Here is a 24,111-nt window from a genome sequence, read left to right as displayed (position 1 = left end):
GAGCCTGCCCAGTACAGCCGCGCTGCTCCATGGGAGTGGATTCTATTACTGCATCCCTGCACAGAGAGCAGGGCCCTGTGCACTGCAGCTGGGCTGCACTGCCTGCTGCAGCAATACCAGTGTTAAGATAGGACAACCCCACACCTCTAGCCCATGCTCTGAGGTGCTCTGGCACCTCCAGCAGCACAGAAGCTTCTCACCAGCTCCTGGGGGGCCTGAGCCATGCTGGACTAACAGCAGCACAGCCTGAACACGGGTTTGCAGCCAGCCCTGCAGCCCTGGCTCTCAGGGGCTGCCCTTCCCTTTCCCTCCAGCTTCTCACCCTGGCACAGCCGGCAGAGCACAGAGCCCTGAGAGAGCCCCTGCACGCCCACACTTCTGCCCCAGTGCTCAAGAAGGATCCAACAGCAGCGCATCCAGCAAAGCCATTTATTCCGCTTTCCTGCTCCCACAGATCTCCAGGTTGAACCCGCACATGTGCCCCCATGCACCAAGAGGAATTTATGACCGGCCCCTCCACGGCCCGCCAACAGTGGCGGAGGTGCTGGGGCAGCCGCCCCCTCGCTCAGCTGCACTCGCAGCCACGGCTACATGGGGCATTTAGAAAATAAGACTTTCTGTTCCTTAAAAACGAAGGTGGGACCTGGCCGCAGCACTGCGCGTCCCTGAAATCAAAGCGTAATTCTAAGGCTTCAGCGCCCTCACATAAGCACATGAACTCTGCAGGGGGCTGTGCACGTTGATCTGGGAAGCTCGCTAGAGTTTAATGGCCATAAAAATACATCGCTTTCCCCTGCTTCAGACAAACCCAGTCCCTCCCAGCCGGGCAGCAGAATCGTGTGGGCAGCAACTGCAGCCAGCACTGGGAAGTTAAAGTCTCTATGGTCTCACCCACGTTTAATCAAGCTCAAACACGGCAGCATCACTCCATGGCCTCAGCCACCGGCTGCTGCATCACAGCCTCTGCTCCCAGTGCCACCGCCTGCTCCAGCGCCTCGGCCACAGGCATAGCCACCAGCTGCTCTGCCACAGCCTGGCTCTCCAGCCCCACCAGCACCTGCTCTGCCGACTCTGCCATCGCCTGCACCACTGCCTGGTTCTCTGCCTGATCTCCTAACTCACTGCCTGTTTTGGCTTGTGCCATAAGCTCATTTGCGGACTTGGCGCCCAGGTTGCCCATCGCCCCCGCTGCATGGTCAATGGGCGGCTTCTTCACCTTCTGCGTGGCAGCCACCGCCTCGGCCAGCTTCTCCTCGGGCACCATGTTCAAGATCTTCAGGGCAAAGAGCAGCTGGAATTTGGCGGTTCCAACGAAGGAGTTGGCCAGGAAGTTGGGCAGCCCGCCCATGCGGTCTTTCTGGGTGTAGAGGGGGACACGGACCATGCCCATCACCTGCAACAGCACAGAGCACAGCTCAGCAGAGACCACAGCAACACCAACCCCCCCCCAGACCCTCACCCAGCACCCGCCAGCCCAGGCCCAGGCCCACTCAGCCCAGCCCCTGCTGCCAGGTGCTGCCCACGCTCCTGCACCAGCCCTGCCCTCGCCTGCCTGCCCTCAGCCCGGCTGAAGCCCCTGCTCTGCCCTCCTTGAACCCTGCTAGACCCCAGCTCTCCCTGCCCAGGCCCTGCACCCAGCCCTGGCTCCATTCCCCCTCCTGCCCCTTTGGGGGGATCCCGCTGCCCCAGGCCGCTATGGGGAGCCCCACTTCCCCTTCACACCCTGCCTGGCCAGCCCAGGGACACCCCAGCTTACCCACGCATCCCCTCACCTCAACCACACCACAACCCACAACCAACTGCCTCCATGTGTGCACCTGCCAGAACGCACCGAGCGCCTCGCGGGCGCACGGGTACACCCTGCCTCTCTCACCCTACCCCGGGTGTCAGCCAGACCCCGCTACCCGGGAGCAAGGGGAGCTGCATCCCACGCTGCCTCCGTGCAAGCCGGGGAGAGCTCGGGTCAGAGCAGCACGTTGCCACAGCGCGGGTCGCGATTCCGGTCCACGTTACTGAGCACAAGGCAGGGGCAGGCGCCAACCAGACGCGAGACGGACCCCCCCTGCATCCAGCGGGTACATGGGGCTCTCCCTATGCGGGCGGTCACCGGGAGAGGCTGGAGCTGGAGCCCACTACGCTCCATAGCCTGAGGCACAACCCCAGCCAACTGCCAGGCCTCCTATCGCTGGTGCTGCGCGGCGGTGCACGGCACCCTCCGCCAGCGGCTCTACATGCGGTGCATTCCCCGCGGGGCTGCAGGAGCCGGCAGCCCTGCAGACCTAGGAGGGAAGCCTGGTCTTCCCTGCAGTGAACGCTCAGAGCTCTACACATCCCTCCCTGGATGTCCCACCTCCAGCCCGTGGTCTCGGGAATGCACCGCGCTGATCTCGATGGTATGCAGCTCCTCCAGGGTCAGCTGCCTGGCGTAGAAGTGTGCCACCACGCGATGTGGCCCCTCTGTCAGGTGCGAGCACAGATAGTCAGCTTCCGTCAGGCGCACACAGCCCAAACCCAAGCCCAGCACCCGATTCAGACCGTCCTCCAGGGACCAGTAACGGCGATCCACGAACCCCCCGGGAAAGCCCAGCAGTCCGTCAAATCGCATCTGCATCTGCAATAGAGGCGCACGGTGTTAATGGGGCACAGAGGAGCCACGGGGGAGGCGCGGGCGTCTCAGCCCGGCACCACGGAGGCCTCCGGGCCGCTCCGGCACGGCGCTACCAGCTCCAGCGCGTCCAGGACACCGAGTTCACCGACACCGCGTCCGACAGCTCGCCGCGGCCCCGCTGCCCGGCAGCACAGCCGGGAGTCCCGGGGGCTCCCCCCCGGGCTCGGGCCCGCCGCCGCCTCTGCCAAGCCTGATGCTACCGCCCTGCACAGGAACTACCGGACGGCCCCACATTCCCCCTCCCGCTGCCCTCACCCGCGACTCCCTGAGCCCGCCTCCCACTGCACCCGCGGCCCGACCCGGCTCGACCCAGCCCAGCCCGGCCCGGCCCATCCCATCCCCATGGCCCCGCCCCAGGCCTGTGCCCGCTCCCAGCCCGGGCCCCCAGCCGGGCCCCTCACCAGCACGGCGTAGCGCAGCGGGATGCGGCCGAAGAGCATGCCCGGGTTGGGCGCGTACAGCATGGCGTGGCACGAGTGGCTCCAGCCCGGGCCCAGCCGCATCGCATCGTACCGGGTCAGCGGCTTCAGCTCGGGCACGCCCGGCACCCCCAGCGTGGGCAGCGGCGGCAGCACCGCCGCACCGGCCGGCAGCGCGCCCATGGCCGCCATCGCCCCCATGGCCCCCATGGCCGCCATCGCCTCGCCGCCCTGCACCGAGACCCTGCTCCGCGCACGCGCAACGGCGCAGAGGGAGGGCGGGACCGCCAGCAGCAACAACCAGTAGGAGCTCGCCGTGCGCCGCTGAGCCAATGGGCTGGGCTCATTGGCTCATTGGCTGGGCGGCCAATGGAGGCTGCTGACCAATGGGCTGGGGCGCTGCCACCGCCTCGCCCGCCATATTAGAGAAAAGGAGCGCGGGGGAACGGCGGCGCTTGCCACCAATGAGAGCAAGCCTTGGGGTCGTGGGCGCGCCGAAGAGCACGCCGGGAAGGAGGCGTGCGAGGGCAGGAGAGCGTCTCCCCACCCCCAACTGCGCCGCGGCCTCGTGGCCCCGCCCCTCAGCCTCATGACCACGTGCCCAATAGCATAATGGCTCAGCTCCGTGGCCACGCCCCTCACCCATGTGGCTCCGCCCATCAACCCCCAAACCACGCCTCCCGCTCGCTGGCCCCGCCCCCGGACCGGTTCCCCCTTTCCCAAAGCACGGACTCTCGTGGCTGCTCCACGGGTTTATTACTACAAACACAGAGGGGGGGACAGGGGGGGGGCTCGCCCCGGGACCCGCCGCAGAAGCAGAACAAGGCACACGGCGTGGGCAGCGCCGGGCTCCGTGGAGATAAGGGGGGGATGTGGGGGTCAGCCCCGTCCCACGTGGTTTAGCTCACCCCCGTCCTCACGCTACCCCTCAGCGGAGCCCTGCACCCCGGCAAGGGTCTCCCAGCACGCAGAGCTGGGAGGAAGAAGGCGCAGAGCCCAAGGGGGCCAATGGGACAGGAGGGAGGGCTACAGCTATGTACAGGGGCAGTGACAGCAAAGGGCTGTGCTCCTTGTGTACAAAATATACAATGGTTGTGTCCTCCGCCTGCTGCTTTTAACCCCAAACCTTCCCTTTCCCTCCCCCCCCCGAATTCCCATGTAAAACCACGCCGCCAGCCCTACCCACCGCCCCGTCCGTCACCGCTGCCAGTGGGATACATGCATGTCTGTTACAGAACAACCGCAACGGTGGGTCCCTGGGGCGGTGAGGACAGGCCAGCCCCACTGGTGAGGGGGGAGAGGCTGTGCATGGGGCCCGGGGGGGGTCCATCGGCCAGGACAGGGAGGTCGGGCCCCGCTCACGAGAGGTTCTGCTCGTCCTCCATGTGAAGACATGTCTGCTCAAAGAGAAGGGGCTGCGTGGGGCTGCCGGTGCTGCGGCCAGGGAGCGCCTTGGTGAAGTCAGATGAGCCTGAGGGAGGAGAATGGGGTTCAGATCAAATAATGCCAGTCCTGGGATCAGACCAACAGCCCAGGCCCTAGGGAGAGGGTAATACCCCTGCGACCCCTCTTGCCCTAGAACAACTACATGAGCTCAATGCCCTCTGCCCCTGCTAAGATGCAGATTCAGCTGGGGGTGGGACAGGGACCACTAAGAGGATAGCACTATCTGCCACCAGCCTTGGCAGCAGCCATCAGGGGCCTGAATGTTCATGGAGCCCAAGAGGAGCAGAGCCCTCACCCAGAAGTGCAGTGGGGAGGGCAGAGGTTTCTGCTGCCCTGCCCAGGGCCTGGGCACTCAGGAACAGCGGGGACCCATGTGAGGTACAGGGATGGGAATAGAGCGAGGACATAGCCAGTGTTGCAGCCTGGCTGGTTTGCGGCCCCTCCTTCCCTGTTCTGATGACCAGGATCAGCACCGTCCCCACTCTCCCCGAGGGGTCCTCCTGCCCCACACACCAGTGATGCATAAGAACGAGAAGACGTACCAGCTTACTCCTCTATACCAATAGAGCAGGAATCAGGACCCAGTGCTGCCCAAGACAGGAGGGAGGAAGGCAGACAGAGAGGGAAGGACACATTAGAGAGGTAATCAGAGCAGACTGCAATTCTACGGAAGAAAACAGGCTGCAACGACAGCAGTCGGGGTAAGGGCAGTGCCCCACATCCCCGCTTGCCAGCAGAGCTGAGCACACCGCGGCCTTCCCTGCTGCCCCCCGCTGGCGCAGTCCCCAGGCGCCGGCCCAGACAGTTCCCGTCCCCCGGTGAGGAGTGCGGCTGGGGCAGGCAGGGGAAGCCACTGCCACATAAACTGTGGCACCGAGCGGCTGCAGCCCAGAGAGGAGAAAGGAGGGGAAGGACAGAGACAAAAGGGCGAGGGAGGAGGAGAGAAGGGGGGCAAGTTACCCACAGCTCGCTCTCCCCGTGCTCCGGGCAGCTCCCGGGCCCCACCATCCACACAACCCCTCCGTGCCATGAACCGGCACCACGAGAGCAGGGGGTGCCGCCGACCCCAACGGCGCGGCCGTTACCTGGCAGGTAGACGTCAACAGGAGGGTCATTCTCCGACTGCGTGAGGCTCCTGTGCTCGCCGCAGCTCCCATCCTGCAGCACGTCCTCCAGCGAGGGCGGGCGGCTGCCTGCAAGCAGAGAGCACCAGGAAGCCCCTCAGTGCACGCGGCCAGGAGGACGGGTGAGATCCCAGACCCAAGGAAGCTCCCCAGCCCCACGGAGGGCTCAGGGAAACCGGTCAGACTGGCCCAGGCCATGGTGCCCAAGGGCCACCTTTTCATAGGCAACCTCGTGTGCCACAATGCACCCATCTCTCTTCATGTCCTCAGGATGCTGACGGAGCATCAGAAACACTGGGGCACATCCTGCATGCCCAGTACGATGGCCATGCTCTCACCAGGACCTCAGCTGTATGAGCAGGTAGCCCATGTGTAGAGCTCACAGCAAGGTTTGGTGCTTGGCAAATAAACCAGATTTGTTGCTTTTGCTCCCCTGGTTCCCAGAAAAGACCCTGGCACCTTTCCTGGGTGAAGCACAGCAGCTCAGGGATGGACTTCAGGGGCTGTGTGTTCCTCAGCTCTTATGTTCATTCCCCAGCTGTTCCCATCCCACCACACCAGAGGTGGACACCAAGATGAGGTCAGGCCGAGTGGACACCTACCCTGCTGCAGGGACAAGGCCTCCTCGATCTCTTCCGCTGCCACGCTCTGTAAGGAGAACAGCACAGGTTACTTGTGCAGGCTGGAGGCTTTGCTGCACTTGTGTCCTGCCATGGCTTCCTCCAGAGCTGTGCTCAGGGCCAGGACTTGCTTCAGGGAAGGACCAACAGCCACCCACCAGTGCTGTGGCACCATGGGCTTGATAGAGGGGTTAACATGCAATGGCAGTGGGTAAAGCCCAGCCAGCTCAGGGGAGGTCAGTTCTGACACAGCTTTCCAACACCCCAGCTCCCAAAGAGGTGTTAGGGACACAGGGAGCAACCACATCCTTTCCCCATGGAGCTTATGTGTAAATGAAGGCAGCCAAGACTCTTGGCTCCGGGTTACATGCCAACACGCTCAGCTTCACCCCGTCACTGAGGAAGGGATGGCCCTTCACGAGGCACCTCATGTCCCAGAAGCAGCCCCCCCCCAGGAGCTCTGGCTCAGAGCAGCTCCCCAGCAAAGCACACACTTACTTCTGGAGAGCTGCTCTCCCTCAGGGCCAGCTCAGCCCCGCTCAGTGCTGGCGGTGAGTCAGAGTCCTCCGAGAGCTTCTCTTCGTCCTCCTCATGGATGGGGGATGAGGGAGACCGTAGTGTGCTGTGGCAAGAGACACTCCACTCGCAAGGAGCCGCAGTGCTGCCCGCACCATGGCCCTGGTGGACTTGGTGACAACAGCTCAAGTTGTCACCACCCCTGCCCGTGTCTCCACCAGCAGCATCAGCCAACCTGCACAAGCAGGAGCTCAGCTACTGAGATAAATTCACCAGGGCTGCTGGTATCAGCTGCATGGAGAAGAGCAACGGTTTCTAGGGCAGAGCTTCAGCACAGTAACACAGCTTGGACAACTCTGCCTTGGCAGGGAAAGCAAGAGGCACTGGGCCCGCATTGCTCCTCACACCTCTGGGGGCTCCATTCCCAGGGGGATATCTGGAATGGAGCAAGTGGGAGTGCCAGGAACAAACCCAGTCTGACCCCACCTGTACAGCCCCACAAGGATCACATAAAGGGCACATGCAGTGGGCTGCCCATTCCACAGCATCCACACAAGGCCAATAGAGGAGGCTTCAGACAACAGCTAAAGGGTCTCACTCAGAATTCTGCGCTCCTTAATTCAGGTCACTTCTCTCCCCATTCTTTCGTTCCTGGGGAACTCATGGAAAGCTGAAATCCAGCAAGATTTGGATGTCAAATGCAAATTGAGGGACTAACTGCACTGGAAAGGGGACATTCCCATCCAAAATTCTCCTTGTTAAAAATCCTCTTTCTCTTGGTGAGTAAGCCAGGCCTTAGGAGACATAAGCTGTAACCTCAGCCTGAACACATGGGTGATGCCCCAGTTCTCTCACCAGCACAAGTACCTGCTGGCCTACTAAAAGATACCAGTGGTGGGACCAGCCAGAGTCCTCTCCTGGATCCCAGTACATGTGGCCACAAGCCCCCAGGGCTTACAAGGGGCACAGACCCCTCCATCCCAGTGCTGACCTATCTGGAGACTTGCTCCTCTTGCCCTTTTGGTGGCTGCTCTCCACAGCTCTGTCCATGCCCACAAGAGGCCGGCTCGCAGGGGGCATCCCATCCACCACGCCGGAGTAGTTGATTTCTTCATACAGAGGGGCTGATGGGATGGTGGGGGAAACGGAGCGAAGGCCGTTCAGCGCTTCCAGCAGGGAGATGGGCTCGTAGCCTGGAGGGATGTTGTCAGAGCTCTGGGGGTGAAAGAGAGCAGCGTTAAGAAACCCCCCCCGTCAGGCTGGAAGCCCCCTAGAAAGGGGAGCCCTGGCTGCAGCCCTGCACCTCCACACTGCGCCCCCAGGCAGCCCAGCCCCACAGAGCCTCAGCCTCCTTCCCTGCACCAGCCACACATTCCCCTTTGGCCTGTAATGCTGGTAATGATGCAGGCAAGTTTCCAGAGCAATGCTTAAGAAGCTGGAATGGGGCTGCGCATCCCCTCACCATGCTTTCAAGAGCTGGGCAGGGAGGGTGAGAAAGCAGGTTCCTAACAAAGCTACTGTAAGATGTGCTCGGATTGTTTCTCCTAACAGATGGTTCCGAGACCCTTCCAGCTCAGCAAGCAGCCCCCTGGTGCACACAGCTCCTTCACAGCATGCCCCACGCACCAGCCAGCTGAGAGCTGGTCCTTGGAGCCTACACCTCTTCTGCTTCTCCCGTGGCCTCCATCCTCTCAGCTGCTAACACTGGCTCTGCACAGCCACCTCTGCTAAAAGGCAGGGAAGGGATCACAGAACCACTGTGCCGCTCCATAAGGGAGGATGGCAAAACTGCACCAATTCCCAATCCCTCCTGAGATCACTAAGCTTCCAAAGGGACTCTTGCAAAGACATTAAACCAGCACTAGCTTAGCTCCAAAAATCCTCCTGACTACAAAGGTCCTGAGCACTTGGAGACAAACAGGATTTATGCTGCAGCCTGGAAGGCATAGGCAGCTCAGCCCAGCCTCCTGCAAACAGAGAGGCAAGACTTCAGCAGTTCAGGCTTACAGTGAACTGAGCTGTTTCAGCTCTGTATCCTCATGGCTCTATGTTGTAAGGATGGTGTGTGCCTGCTAAGCCTGGCCATGAACTCCTGTGGCTTCTCCGTGCCTGATCTCAGAATCACAGAGCTGCAGACGTGCTCACCCAGCCTGTTCCAACACAGCTACCAATCTGGTGCGAGTTGATTGCTGAACTGACTCACTTGTGGTCACAGGAGCCAGCTCTGACGGGGAGGAAAGAACGAGTGGCACTTGGGGTCAAGCATCAACCCACACCCCCCAAGTACTGGCTCTGTGATGTTTATGAGCTTGCATTGAAGACCACAGCGGGTGATAGCAAGAGAACCAAGCCAACCAAGGGATCGGTTCGCAGCTGCTGCCATCTGCAGGCGGTGCGGCCAGAAGCCATCTCCACCAAGGAACTCATTTCAGAGGCGCTGCTCTGTGGACAGAGAGCTCCGGGAGACGCGCCCCCGTGGCTGGTGTTTGGGATATTTTCACCTGGCTGTGCAGAGCGAGGCCTGAGGGCTCAGAGGCTGCTCCTCTGGGCTCACCTGGTGACAGCTCAGGTTCTCGGCACAGCTCAGAGGCTGGAGGTGGATTTCTCAGCCAGTGTCTACAACACCCTCACTGCAAGTTACGGAGCCTTCAAGCAACCCTAAGGGCGCTGCTCTCCCCAGGACACTTACCACTAGGCCCCACAGAGCCCACTGCTCCAGCAGCACTGACAGTCACTGTAGGAAGCTTGCAAAGGGACAGGGTCACACCAGACTTGTGATAGCCTCATTCCCTGAGCCCAGCTCCACATTTTCTCCAGACCTAACAGGCACAACAAGCCACATTCCTCATCCAGGCTGGCTTGAGGAAAAGGAAACTACAGACTCCTTGATACCAGTGAAATCTGTAGCTGCATTTGATGGGAGTACACAAAGAGCACAAACAGACCCTTCCTGACCTGAGGGTCCCCTTTACCTCCCCACTTCCCCTTCCCGGCTTCTGGTCCCCCCCAGTTGCCATTCATGCTGTCCCCAGCATGGTGTTCCAGTCACACATTCTTACACCAGCTTGGAGAATCCCCAACCACACAAGCTCCATCCCTCCTGTTTCTGTAAAAGCAGAACAGCCCACTGCAGCCAGTGCTCCTGAATGCAAGTCCTGGTCCAACGGTGCCTGCTTGTCTACCTCTGAATCTAGCATCAGGGTGGAAACCACAAGATGTGTCCATGCCAAACTGCCAAGGGGATGGGACAAGTGCAATGGGTGAGCCAACAGGTCAGCAGCTTGCCCACAGTTCGACAAAGCCTGGAAAACATCTTGGCCAGGAAGTACAAAGCAGCCAGGCTCAGCACTGGAGACAGTCCCTGCGAGTCAGTGCCAGACCTCTGTGGCAAGCTGCTTCCACCTTCTTATTCCTCCACACTCAACCCATGGGGTTAGTGATGGTGTGCAGGGTGTGAGAGCCTGACTGCTCACGTGGAGGCAGTACTGGGAGTGCTGCAGCCTGTGCAGGGGCAAGAGTCAGTCCAGCGTGTCAGCAAGCCCTCACACGTGTGACACTTCCACGTGCTGGTGACACTGTGGGCAAAAGAACTGCCCCAGGAGCCAAACACGACCAAGTCACTTACGGTTTCCCTTCTAGGCTTCCTGCTGGGCAGGGAGACAGGGCTCACTTTAAGGGGTTTAAAGGGACACTGTCAAGAGAAAACCATCTTTAAGGAAGCTGTTTGTTGAGGTTAGTGACATGAAGAGACACACAGCATCTCCTCACCTCGCTCCAGGTGACAGCACCTCCTTCCTCTACACACCATGGTCTGCTTCACAAAAACCCTTGGGGTTTGTCCCCTGCTCTGTTTCTTACCCCCAGTTGAAGGCAGCAGGGGTACAGTGCTGCAGAGGACAGATGGCTAAAACAAGGCTGCTTCTGTGACACAATCCTTCTGTTCCCATGAAGGTCTGCAAGATGATCTGGATGCAGATCTGCTTCTCCTCACTCTGACCTCACGTGTCTCACCAGAGCCAGCTGTGCAACAGCACTGCCCAGGCAATGAATGAGCACCAAGGACACGCAATCAGGCCCAGAGGCCACCAGCACCATGCTTCCCATCCCATGTTTCCTCAGCTGCCTGCGGAGACCCCGATCTCTCATGGAGGCTTGCACAAAGAGGCCTTTCTGCTATGATGCTGGGAACCCTGATGACAAGGGCACTTCATCGGAGCATGCTGCCACAGAGATGTGTGTGCAAGTCAAACTGCCACCTCCCCATTTTCCCTGCTCCCATCCTGCCCAGAGCCTGCCACTTTTCTGCTGGGGTTGGTGCCAAGAAACCTCCTCAGACTGAGGTTTCTGTGGATTTGTTTCCTCCAAAAGACAAGAGGGCACTTGGCTAAAACCAAGTTTATTGATTGCTAATCCACGAGAGGAGAGATCCTGGCTGTCCAGCAGGGCTGACAAGCAAGGCTGCACTGCTCAGCAAGACCAACGTCTGAGTGTACCTCCTGAGGTCCCAGGAACACAAGCAACTGGTGCATGCACAGGCTGCCAGCTTGGGCTGAGATCAGCACCCAGGCTTTGTACACAGGGTTGGGAGGTACTTACAGAGTGCTCGTCATGGTCAACGTTCTGTGCCAGGACAGGGCTGAATGACACTGGTGACAGAGCCCCTGGCTTCTTCCTCACAGCCCGGATCTGCAGCAGGGCACGGAAAGCTAAGAGAGAACAGCAGGCAGGTGACTAGTGGCCATGTCTAGTGTGTACCAGAGCTCCGCAGCTTGTCAGAGACATGCCATAGGCCTGGGGGATCTCCACGTGTACATGGGAAGCAGGGCTGTGGAGCACACCAAAGCCTGGTGCTGTGGTCTGGCTTCTAGTCAATTGAGCTAGACAGGGAAGAGATCTGCTGGCCAAAAACTATGGGTACAAAGTGTTTGCAGAGAACAGGCCCTCCCTGCCCTGGTACCATCATGGACAGGGGTGCTTCAGGCCTGATACTGTACAACACAGTAAAAAAAACATGAGCTTTGCCTTGGGCAGTGCACTACAAGCTACAGGATGGGGTGGGGGGGGGGGGGGTGGGGGGGGTGTCATGTGAACCACTTTGGGTTCATCCAGACCCAAGTCTCAGCCCTGGAGTCCAGATGGTGCTGGAAGCATCGTGCCTGCCACCGGCTGCTGCCCCACCAGCCAGCACTGTGTTGCTGAGAGGCACTGCAATAGCTGCAAACACAGCCAGAGGGTTACTGGGTATAGTCTTGTCTCCAGCACAGCCATCCCTTGGTCCTCCCATCACAACAGCTTTGATCTCCACTCCCTGCCCAAGGTCCCATTTCCTACCTGCAGATCTTTAATATTGTTAGTTCCTCTGTGCCAAGCGCACAGATGAATGAGCCAGATGTGTGTTCTGGTGCAGCTGTGAGAACTTGTTCATAGGTAAGGAAAAGCCCAGGCATTTCCCTGGTTCTTTTGCACCCAGCCGAGAGCAAGAGGACAGAGGTTCAGATCTATCCTTGCTGCCCCTGCACTCCCCAGCAGCAGATTCCCAGGAAGTCTGACATGGGGGTGCTTTCCAAACAAACACAACCTCCTCCACTGCATCGTGCAGATGAGAGAACACTGTCCCTGTGTTTTAAGTTGTGCTATTTATAGTTAAAGCTGTCTGGCACTTCCTCTGATAAGATCTTGCTTTTGCTTACTGCATGTTTGCCACATTTGAACCGGTCAGACTTGATTTCTCAGGCCAAATACCTGCCTTAGGCTCTTTTTTCTTTTGCTAAGAAATACCAATTAGAAACAAATACCTCAGCCCAAGGTAAAACAAATGATCTATAGATTCCAGCAAAAACACAGGCATCATCTCTCAAGAGGCTCCTATGCCTCTGTGCTTTGACAAACCACACTGAATTCAGCAAGTGTTGCCTTAGTGTTGGAATGGGTATTTCACTTTTTCCATGTTTTGGGAGCTAAGCAATGCAGATCCTCTGAATTCTCCCAGCAGAGCAAAAGACTCCAAACTGACTGTTATCTCATCTCTGCCTCCTCATAAAACCAAAGTCAAGTTGCCAAAGGGTAAAACACAAACAATGTAAAGTACTTGGACAGCCCCCTGGTGGGACTGGCTGATGAATGGGCCAGATATGCTCTGAATAAAGCTTCTACATTCCTTCTTTTGGGGGATTTTCCATCATTTTCACCAAAACACAAGATCTGCCTGCATGGCACAGCTCAGAGCACCTGCACCTTCAGATCCACCCCAGGGAGAGGGCAGGTGGCCTGGGAGGCACTGCACAAAGAGCCATTTTCCCCTCACGTGCTCTTCTCCTTTCCTATTCAAGGGCAGCTATTTTAGGTGGCAGGAGTGTTCAGACACCAGTGACAGCAGCAGTATGTTTGATGCTGATCCTCAGGGTTGGGTATATAAAATACACACTCCCTCTCACAGCCTGCACTGACTTAACAGGAGCCTAGTATGGAGAAAGATGCCCTTGTTTCCTGGGCACATACTCACGGAGCCTGCAGATGGGGCAGTTGTTGGCCTGGTATCGCAGGGTGTCAGCACAGGAATTGCACAGACAGAGGTGTCTGCAGGGCAGAATGAGGGTGTCCCGGAGGTCAGACAGGCAAACCACACACTCATTGCTGTTGTCACTGTTCTCGTCATCTGAAGGCTGCAACGAGAGGCAAGACGTGGGCATGTGAATGGTAACAGCCATGCAGAACTGGCAAGGGGCCTGGGGAAATTCCCACCCAGAAGTCCGTGAAAGAGCTGGCATCTTCTTCCCACAGCTCTCAGCAGGGGTTTCTCAAGGACAGCAAGTTCCAGCCCACACAGCCCTGCTACAGGCACTCCTTCCTCCCAGGGCTCTGCTCTCGGCTCACTGAAGGCCAGAGATGAGGGCACTGACTGTGAATCCACAGCTGCCCTTCCGCAGAGCTAGCCTATGTGCAGGGGGGATCCCCTTTTGGGTAGGAATCCCCTTGGCTGAGGAGGACCAAGAACAAGGTCCTGCCTGCTAGTTCCCAGGGTAAGCAGCGAAGTGGTCTCTTCAACAGTCCAGCCTTTCTGCCCCAGAGCGAGCAGCCCATAAAGGATCTGCTTGCTGACTGTGGCAGGCAGCAGGTCAGGCTGCCCCAGGCTGGACAGAAGGTGGCACCCCAGCCATGCCTAGCCCAGTTTCCATAGGTCCTCTGAGCAAGAGAGGAATGCGTGGTTTTGCCACAGCATCTTCACCAGTGTGTCCTGTGCTGGCACAAGCTTCATGCAGCTGCAGGAAAACCAGCCTGGGATGCTCACCCACTCACAGCTATCCCGGTACAAAGGTCAGTGTGAAGCCATCCCACATGAACATGCATCACACTTATCTTTCAGTCAGAGTCCCAAAAACTGGATTACAGCCACCCAGGAACCTGTTGCTTGGTGGAAAAAAACACTCTCTGATCATAAGAGCTCTCTTCACTGACCCCAAGAACGCTACAGAAGTAACACTTCCAAACTGATGATCCAGTGTGGGCCACCCTCCACCTTCACCTCGTCCCATTTCATGAGGCCCCTTTGGTCTCTCGGGCAACCACACGCTAGACCATGGGCAGCTTTGGTGTAAACAGCAATAGACAGCATCTGCTGCTGCCACATCCCCACCCAGCCTGCTGCCTGTGCCAGCAAAAGGCTGCAAGGTCTGCCCCATCACATGGACTCCTCATCTATTTTGGGAGGTAGGGAGGCCAGGCTTTTTGCTTTTCCATTCAAACAGTTTGCCAAGTACACTAGTAAGAACAAAAATGTCCCCAGGCCATTTGTCTGATGAGCCACAAATGTGCGATGGCTTGATCAGGAGCATCATCACAAGACCCTGTAGGACCCAAAGAGAAGCCTTCAATGCTCTTAAATATATCCTGTGCAAAAAAAAAATCTTTAACAAGACTTCTCCCTCCTGCCTCTTCAGGTGCTACCTGGTTGCAAAGGAAGACAGAGATCACAGAATGCTTTGGGCAGGACACTGCATTACTTGGAGAAGAAATCCTGCTTGTCTTGCTCTGTGGCTACTCCTTTTTGCAAATCACACATCACACACAGCAGAACAGCGTGATGCTGAGGCCAGCACTTGGTACACTGCAGTCCAGGTGGCAGCAAAGGGCAGCTCAAAAGGAGGCAAAGCAAGCACAAAGCAGTCACATAATCTGCATGGCGCTGTGCAGCAGGCTGGGATTCAGCAGAAGCTCCTGCCTGAGGATGGGCAATGTTTCTGGTTACAGCACTTACGTACACATCCCTTACTGATGCTGTGCTCCCTCTTTGCTGGGGAACGCAGGCTGCTCTCTGGACACTGCAGAGAGCTCAGTTCACTGCAACCCAAAAACCCCCAAACCAAATGGAAGAACATGAAGGAGCCAAAGCAGTAAAGCACAGCACCAGGTACTACTGCCTGGACTGCAGAGAGGCAGCAACACCGGCCAATGGCTGTTTCTACTGTCTCTGTGCTCTGATCCACCCCTGGGGCACTGATGCCCTTCTCTCTCAGCAATCCCTGCCCCAGGAAACAGCATTGACTCTTATGCTGTCTAAAATTATCTCAGCACAATTCCACTGAGTGTTTGGGCCTTACAACTGTGAGAACATGTCATCCCTGAGCGTCTTCAGTGCCTGCAGGGGTGACACACACTTGACAGTTGTTCTGGGAAGCATCTCCATGTTGCCCTGCCAAGCCCCATAGTTAAGCTCCAAACCAGAAGGTGCAGGCTGGAAACCCACAGCTCCAGGAGCAGGAGGCTCCTGAGCACCTTTACCTTGGTCTCTTGGTTGTTTTTGTTCTCGATGCCATAGATCTCCTGAAGCAGATAGCTCACCCGATCAACCTGGGGAAGAAGAAAACAGTTAGAGTGCCAGCTGCTCTGTCATTGCTGCTTCATGATCACCTCCACTCCCTCCCTCTATCAAAATGTCTGTGTTACATCCACAAAGCCAGCTCCCCTATAGCTACCTGAAAATGCTAACAGAAACAAATATCACAAAGTATAGCTGGTAGAATGAGCTTTTCCTTGCTCAAAAGGTGGTGCCCATCCTGTCTTGTCCAAGCAGGGAGCCCAGCTGCCCACTTTTGTCATTATCAAGATCATCTAAAAACCAAGTACTCTGCTTGTCTCACAGATCAAGAGGGAATATGCACCCACAGTTTAAATAAGCCAGAGGCAATCAGCCTCCCACAGTCCTTTCCTTCTGTAAAGCACTGCTTCACTTTAACCAGCATTAACTTCCACCCATCTTTGTAACCTCAGCAGAGGTGCTGTGCAACAGTTTGTTACTGACACATCCATGGCTGCACATCACTTCTTTGTTCATCACCTGAGAACAAGTCAAGCTGCTGAACACAGACAAACCATGTCCCTTAGCATGAAAAACAAAAACACTTGAGGGACAATCCTACATTAGTGCAGCGTCATTTATTACGAACCCCAGGTCCTTGGTGGCTTCTCTAAACTGGGATGTGTGGTAGCAGAAAATGCTCAAGGACAGGGGGAAGTTCCTCACAACCCCAGACCTGGGCACACTCCTCCAAGCCATGCCCTTGTGCAGCCACTGGCACCTGCCCACAAACTGCCCCAAGCAGCTGGATCAAAGCACATCAGAAAGGCTGACGGTTCAAGTCCCAGCAAGGCAAACCCCTCTGCACTGCGGGGTGTTCTCCCCTGTTCCTGAGCTTAGCCAGGAAATGCAGCACGAGACTCTTGGAGCTGTCAGCAGCAGCTCCTACAAGGATTCACAAAGATACCAGTTCCCTGAGATGTGGTGCTACACAGCAGCTGCCCCAGAGCCAGGTGTGCTCCGCCACAATAGGCAGAATGGTGGAGGGGTTGCAAGGTATCAAACTGACTCATAAACAGGGGAAGCAAAAACTTTCCTCCCACCTCTAGTAACTGTCCGGTTGCCACTACACAGTGAAACCAAGCCACTGGGAGGCCAGTGCTTCAACAGCTCGTGGATCCATGGGTTTTGGTACCTCCATTTGTAATCAGCAGCTCTCCTGCTGTCAAACCAGGTGCTCAGAAGAGCAATGGCTTTGCCATGGGATTTCAGTGCTGCAGAAGATGTCACACACCAAGATGGGGCAGGAGCTAGCTATATCCAACCCATCTGCCAGTTCAGAAATGCTCTGAGCTGGGATGCAGCAGCTTTAACAAACTAATTCCAAAGTCTCCCCATATAACTCAGCATGCAGCTTACAGACAATCTGTTCTAGGGCTGCATTTCATGGCAACGAGGTCAGTCTTTGGACTGCTGAGCAAAACCCTCTGCAGCAGCTCACAACTCACCCAGGAAGTTTGGGAACAATTATGTGGGAGATGTCCTTTTATAACTTGACATCTCAAAGAGAATCTTGTTACAGCATCCCGACTGCTCAAGATGATTGTGATGAGTGACAGCAAGTGCAGAAGTGGTCAGCTCAAAGCAAAGAAGACGCCAGGAAGGAATACACAGCAGCAGTCTGCATTCATTTTAACTGCTTGCCTCTAAAAACTCCCAAGAAGTTCAAGTCCCAGTAGGCAAAGGGTAAGCAGTGCAACATGGCTCTTACTAGAAAGATCTCTAGGTTTTAAAAGAGTAGGAGTAAATACGAAGTAGATGATTGCACACAATGCAGTCCTTCACCTTCACGCTTTTCCAAACCTTCCCGCACCACGTCATCCTTCCAAAGGCTTCTGTTGCTATATAAAGCCTCAGCTGATGCACACAAGAGTCACCAGCCAAGTCCAGGTCATGTTTTTCTGCCAATCCATCTGTTTGTATTCATCCATGCTGGATTTCTTGAAACAGATCAGTACGTACATTATAACTGATCTCAGCTGAGAGAACAAAGCAGTTCAGCTCATTAGCTGCTGCTTCCTCCTCCCAAAGAGCTTTAGAAGTCGATGCACACAAAAGGCACCTAGCAATCCTGGCAATGTCAAGGAGGGGAAGGCAAAGAAAAGCAGTGATGGCGAAGAACGCACAAGGTTACATAGATAGTTTACTCTATACATATCCTCTATACCTCAGCTCTATGCTCTTATGGATGCAGATGTCACCTCAGTTTCAATGGTACTGTGTGATCCTCTAGAAAGAGCTTCCTTCTATTTTAAAAGCCATAGGGGAGATCATCGAAGCATTACATTTTACAAACTGCCAATAAAAAGAAAGTACCCACAACCAAACACAGAGTGGGAAGGTTACATGCTCTGCTGGTGAAGACAGACAGGCACACACTGTTTCACTGCAGGAGCAGCTAACCATACTGTGGTAGGGTGGGAACTTCCCTGAAGAGCAGCTCCAGCAAGACAGCCCTCCATTTGAGGCGTCCGGAGTGCTGAATGGACACTGGCACACACACTGTGGTAGTGTGTGCAGTAACCAAGCACCGACTCAGAGGAGGTCACAGCCATGTAAGCACTAGTTTTTTCTTTTAAATCTTGCTTTTCATGAGCTCACAAATGCTCTTCTCTGATCAGAAAGTATGCGAGAAAGAGGCACTGCTAGTACCACACTGCTCTGCTCTCTCACTGCTCAGGCATCTTCTTCCAGCACAGTGCAGGAGCTCTCCCTTCGAAAGTATGGCTCTTCCAGATGTTCCCAGTACAAACCTGCCTTCACACACTCCATTGACTCCCTCCCAAAACAGTCTCTGTCTGCCTCTATTAAGAGTACCTGTGGGATACAGATCAATCAATTAGCCAGGAGATAATGCTGCAACACAGCCAAGTTAAGCACCAAGGGAAGGAAGCACTAAGCAGGTCAACCTATGGCACACAGGGCTCAGAGCAGAAGTCCATCTGAAGCAGCAAGCATAGCCACTAGCACCAGGATAAAGCTCTGAAAGTGCAGTCACTAGGCATGAGCAAGCCTGAAGGACAGGCTTTGAGTCTCTGCACAGCATTGGTGAGGCAGGTAAGTGAACTACTGAATGCAATTCTTATATGGGATTAACTGATACCTTTTAGCGGCTCTTTTCTGACCTGGGGACTGTAACATCTTAAGAGAAAAAAGTGTGTAATGAAGGCATTTGATGATCTTCTTAGTAGTAAAAGGCTTCTTGATTCAGATCAGAAAACCCTAGCCATCAGTCATGAGCAGCTGAAGTCAAACACATTTACAGCAGAAACACAGCACACATCTGAAGGTGAAGGGATCAACCACCAACATCTCACCTATTTCTCCAAGACATTTCAAGCTGATCCTTGCAGCAGGATCACTACCAGGTTTCCTTTCAGAAGGTGAAATTCTTTGCAATCTTTGCAGTTGCTGATGTATTTCTTTCAGTGCAAGACTGGGTGCAATTTCAGTCTTGATAAGGCACTACACAGCTTCACACCACATCGGATGGGCTAAAAAAGGGCTACAGACCCCTGATGTTTCCAGTTTGCCAGCCTCCTGTCTTCCCTTCCCCTCATAATGTGTGCAGTCTGGGACACAAATGACAGCTTAAAAGCAAGATGATGCTGTGACCGTTCAAGTCCCAGGATACTTGTAGGGAACAGGCAAGATGAGCCAAAAGGTCTCAGTCCCCGGGGCTGCTCCAAAGATACTATGGGCAGAACAAGAAAGCTTGTGTAGGGAGAAGATGATCCCCTCATATCATAACATGCTCACACGTGTGGAAAGCTAAGAGTTTTCAGCCTCTGGGCAGAAAACTGGGAGCCTGAAAAGATATCCATCCACACCACAGAACAAAGAACCTAAGGAGATCAGGCAACATCAATGAACAGATGTGCTTCACACTTCTTAGAATCACAGAATAGTTAGGGTTGAAAAGGACCTTAAGATCATCAAGTTCTTAACACATACAGCATTTAAGCTCACTTACACAAACCTAATTTACTTACACCTATACATGTAAGCATCAGTACTGTGCTTTACCAGCAAGGCAGGAATGTATAGGGAAGACTGGATCTATATAGTGCCTGCCTCCCAGGCGAGCACAGAGACCTGCACTATAGCTCTGCCAGTCCCACTGTTGTATTTCTTTCCCCAACATACATCTGTTTGTGCAACAAACAACCCAACATTAAGGGCTGCCAGCAGCTCACTGCCTTTGTTTGTGATATCCGAGCTAATGAGGTGAGGTCTCAGACTCTCGGTGAACTAACACTAAAGCTTCCCACTGGGTACAGACACCAGCAAACATCTTTAATTAAGGAAAGAGGTACTTACAATTTGCTTCTGTTTCAACGGCTTCACGGAAAAGCTGCCATCAACATGCTAGCGGGGAAAAAAAGGAAATGTATTAAATAGCTGAAGTGTACAAATGAAGAGCAAACAGACTCAAGATCAGAGTTGATGTCTGCTGCCTAAGGAGATAGTGGCATTTGTGTAACAGGGACAGCCTGAATGGCCATTATTCCCAGCCGTTAATGGAACAGGGTATCAGTGCTCCTTGTCTGCTCCAGTGCAGAGCTAGATGGACTTGGCTTAAGTTAAACCTGGCTGAAATGGGTCACAGCATGCACAAAAATCCCTTGACACACTGCATGCTTTCAGGTTGCAAGCAGTCCAGCTGGGTGCAAACACTTCTTCAGCCAATCCAGCAAGACTTGGGAAGGGATATTTGTTAACACCCTAAAATAACATCCAGTTACAGAGCTCCTCTTGAGGACAGAGCCCCAGGAGAGCAAGGGGCTGGCGGGAGGCTGAGAACAAGAATCATTCACTGGATGGAGTCCAAACCAAGTCACATACACTCCACATTGCCACCTTCAGAGCTGCAGTGACTGTCTCAAGCCTTGCACTTGCTCACTGGCAGCAGGCACAGCTGGGACAATTCTGTATATACCTGGTGTCAGAACTGGTGACAGGAATAGTGCGCTATTTCTATTTTCTCCATCCTTCACAAGGGCCAGCCAAACTGAAAGAAAACAGCTCTCCTGCCACAGTCTAGAGAGCAGGAAAGGAGACTCAGGGGAAACTCAAGCAGGCTCTGCTGCTGTGAATAGCTGCAGCCATGCATCCGTTTGCTGAAGGAGCTTCAGAAGGAAGAGACAGCAACATCACACCAAAAGACAAAACAGTCCTGTTCTCCAGGCAAACACAGAGTGCCAAGTGTCTACCTTTGCAAGAGCTGCAAGGCCAGACTGCACAGAGCATCAACCTTCTATTCTGATCCTAAAAGTACATATAAATAGCAAGCAGGTCTGTCTGTCCTCTGAGCATGCTCTGGCAATCATCAGCACTGCTTATTAGCAAGGACCTCCTCTGGATTTATGGACCTACACTTCAAAAGCTCCAATTACTCTAAGGATGGGGAATATATTTTAATGAAACAGGGAGGAGAAAGAACTCAACATGTACTTTGCCCTGTGACTTTTTTTATAAAAAGAAAGATTTTGATCTTGTTTTAAGTATGCAGTGGAAGATGAGAAGTAAGAAGTGGCCCCACCAGACAGCGTCTCCCACTCACAGCACACACAGACTAAAAAAGAAGGGAGGCACTTTTAATCCTTTAGCTCAGACCTGGACACAGGACATAATCCAGCATTGATGCAATGGGCTGACCAGCTTCAGTTAGTTCCCAGTTTTGCCTCATACCTCATTCAAGTCCCTGAACATTACTTTCAGGCTTTTGCCATCAACTTTGTGCATCCAGAATGCTCCAAGGTCCTGCACAGTAGGTGAAATTTACCTATAATCCTTGAAATCCTGCTTCCAAAGATGCAGCAGTTTAAGCCACTTTCCAGACAGAACTTTCCAAAGCTTCACTACTGCCCTCAGGCTAACACATTACCAATATGTGTGTGTTTTCCTACTTTGTACAAGGTGCTATTATCAAGCGCTGGCCATGGGATGTTAGAATGGGAACTTGAGAGTTGGGATAAATCCAGCAAGAGCTCTACTTCATGACTGCAGAGGCTGGGCGTACTGCAACAGGGCTATGTTTGGATACTTGGAAAATAGCAACTAGACACACTCCTTTGTACGTAAAAATCATACTTGCAGCACCAGATCCAAAGCCTTGACTGAACCTTGCTACAACAAAAAGCTACATAGGCAATAGGTGGTGAGCACAGGCGAGTCTCACAGATGAGTCTCACAGATGTGGAAGGCAAACAGGCATACCTTCAAAATCAGGCTGTAATATGCAGGAAGCTGATGGTCTCATCTATTTTTCTCTCCTCAGAAATGGCTGAACATTCATTTTGCAAGACTGGGGTTCACCACATACTATACTTTCCTGCCAAGATTACAGATGGGCTAAAAACACCACAGCTTAACCCAAGGACCCACTGTCCACTGTCCTCTCCCTGGTGCTGCTGAACAACTGAGAGATTTCAGTGTGCTTTGTTTTTCCAGATAAGATGGAGGAGGAAACTAGAAGAGTAAATCCCTGCACTAGTCCCAGGGGTGCTGAGGTGCCCACCTCATCTCTAATTGCCAGAAACAGAACTACCTACAGAGTCGGTGCACAGTGCAGCCCTTCTAGCGTAGTAAAACTCATCTTCTTCATTAACTCAAACAAAAAGCAACCTAAAAAACTTAAGAGCCTCTTCCAGCCACAGGGCTTCTTTAGGACTGACTGTGCTTCCTATGCCCTCTGACTCAGCTTGTCACCATCCACATTATCCACCCAGGAGGAACAAAATAAGACCTGACAACTTGCTCAAGGACACGGCAGGAACCAAGCAGATTGAGAAACAGAAGTCAGACACATGCCAGTAAGGCATTTCTTAGAGCACAGAACTGATGCTGTTTCCCTCTATATGCCCAGCTCTGCTCTATCATCTCTTGCCTCATCTTAGCATGTCACTACAAGTATCACTTGCCCAGGATACGTGTCTGCAGTATTACCACAGCCAGACACAACATGATGCAGTTATGGATCTTGCAACTGTTTTCAGGGTCCAAGTATCATGGGAAGAGATTCTGTTATCAAGGTTTGTGGCATACAGCTTGGCTTAGCCTTACCATGTAGGCTGCGGTCAGCTACATCAAACATGCCACTGAAAAGTAGTGAAGCTCAAAGTCTTTATGCAGGATATACCCTAATTATTTACAAAGGCTTGGTCCTACATGCAAACTAAGGCCGCACAATGGTGCAACAGGGTCTGGACACATCAGATCCAGTTCTGCAAAGAGATCACCATGCCCTGGAAAACCACATGGTAGCAGCTATGGTCAACACCTTCCACCCTCAAACATCTCAGCCACCGAGGCACACCCTCTCCCACTCACAGGAAACACCAGCTACAATTAGCTGAGTGACCAGCTGAGGTACAAATGATAATTACGGGCTGCACAGGAGCTGCTGCAAGCAATTATCTGCACAATAGCACTCAGTCAGGAACCTCAGTCAAGGGCAGGACTCCACTGTGCTAAGTGCTGTATAAATACAAACTAATGACCCATGAAAACATCTACATATGCAAGGACAGGGACAGATGGAAAAAGAACTCATTTACCTTTTCAAATGCAGCCAGAAGAACATGGGCATGACCTGTCACCTCAACCACCACTGCAAAAATAGAAAGAGCAGTCCTGGTTAAACCTTGAAAATAGCACAAGCATAAAACTACCCCAAGCTGCATTTCAGTCTGTTCACAAATTCTGAACCGCCATCTGTTCTATTTTCATCTCCTCTTGCAATTTAAAACTCTTCTTATCTTGTCATCTTGCACTCCTGCAGAGCAAGAACAAAACCCTGCTGGGCTCTACAGTGGGCCCCATACAGACATGCCTTCATTATCTCGGGTGCTCCAAACTATTCCACTTTGTTTTCAGAGGCTGGAAAGGGAAAGTAAAACAAAGTGCTCAGTGGGACTCCACTCTCCCCTCAAATTCCTGTTTTTAATTACCTGAATTGATCACAGAGATTAATAAATCCATCTGGTTTAACTGCAGTTGGCAGCACTTCCAGACCTGTTATTTCTCTCTTTATTTCAGTCTAATCTGACACACTCATAAAACATTTATTTCTCATACCAATTCTGGACATAAAACATCTCTGTCCAGTTCTCTGACTTCTTTTCCCCAAAGACAAACATCATATCTTCCCTCTTAATCCAACAGCACTGAGAAGGGTCTGTCAGAGGTTTCAGTATTGCATCCATGATTCCAAAAGCAAATATAGAAGAAGCGGAGGTACAATCCCAGTCTCCTTGGCTCAAGGCTTTAAGGTTCTGTTCAGCTCCAACTGGTTGGATCCTTTTGCTTAATTATGTTCAGACTCATTACATGGAAATGGAAGACAGAGGCCGTAGAGGAGTCATGGAGGGAAGGGAAGGCATGTATCCACCTTGCCCTGCCCGGACCAACAAGTCCCTGGGCTGTGCTCAGCACATACAGAAGAGCTGGCAGAAACTATCAG

General features: G+C 53.9%; 2 protein-coding genes across 7 annotated transcripts in view; both read right to left on the bottom strand.

The window, feature by feature from the left end:
- Positions 1–739: 739 nt before the first annotated feature.
- Positions 740–3,363, bottom strand: NUDT16L1 (nudix hydrolase 16 like 1). Of its 2 annotated transcripts, XM_061358160.1 has the most exons (4): positions 3,070–3,363; positions 2,536–2,611; positions 2,351–2,457; positions 740–1,393 (listed from the first exon to the last, which is right to left on the bottom strand). In XM_061358160.1, the coding sequence occupies exons 1-4, from the start codon at positions 3,304–3,306 to the stop codon at positions 923–925; spliced, it is 891 nt and encodes a 296-aa protein (XP_061214144.1). In that variant the 5' UTR covers positions 3,307–3,363; the 3' UTR covers positions 740–922. The 2 variants fall into 2 exon arrangements, with proteins under 2 accessions (XP_061214144.1, XP_061214143.1); XM_061358159.1 differs by having other exon boundaries at positions 2,351–2,611; positions 3,070–3,362.
- A 634-nt stretch (positions 3,364–3,997) lies between these two features.
- MGRN1 (mahogunin ring finger 1) overlaps positions 3,998–24,111 on the bottom strand; it is a 56,098-nt gene continuing 35,984 nt past the window's right edge. For 2 of the 5 annotated variants that reach the window (XM_061358147.1, XM_061358151.1), the window contains exons 7-17: positions 23,207–23,259; positions 19,968–20,015; positions 15,572–15,640; positions 13,296–13,455; positions 11,390–11,499; positions 10,419–10,484; positions 7,785–8,008; positions 6,776–6,899; positions 6,260–6,305; positions 5,619–5,726; positions 3,998–4,558 (exon numbers count right to left, since the gene is read on the bottom strand). In XM_061358147.1, the coding sequence (XP_061214131.1) occupies positions 4,446–4,558; positions 5,619–5,726; positions 6,260–6,305; positions 6,776–6,899; positions 7,785–8,008; positions 10,419–10,484; positions 11,390–11,499; positions 13,296–13,455; positions 15,572–15,640; positions 19,968–20,015; positions 23,207–23,259 (1,121 nt within the window). In that variant the 3' untranslated portion in view covers positions 3,998–4,445. Of the gene's footprint in view, positions 4,559–5,075; positions 5,121–5,618; positions 5,727–6,259; positions 6,306–6,775; positions 6,900–7,784; positions 8,009–10,418; positions 10,485–11,389; positions 11,500–13,295; positions 13,456–15,571; positions 15,641–19,967; positions 20,016–23,206; positions 23,260–24,111 lie in introns of all 5 variants that reach the window. The other 3 variants (XM_061358149.1, XM_061358150.1, XM_061358148.1) reach the window with 3 other exon arrangements.

Source organism: Neopsephotus bourkii, unplaced genomic scaffold (assembly GCF_033783945.1).
Source record: "Neopsephotus bourkii isolate Nb327-2 ecotype Australia unplaced genomic scaffold, CSIRO-AGI_Nbou_v1 NB_940, whole genome shotgun sequence".
NCBI classification, from domain to species: domain Eukaryota; kingdom Metazoa; phylum Chordata; class Aves; order Psittaciformes; family Psittacidae; genus Neopsephotus; species Neopsephotus bourkii.
This window is presented reverse-complemented; position numbering and strand designations above follow the sequence as displayed.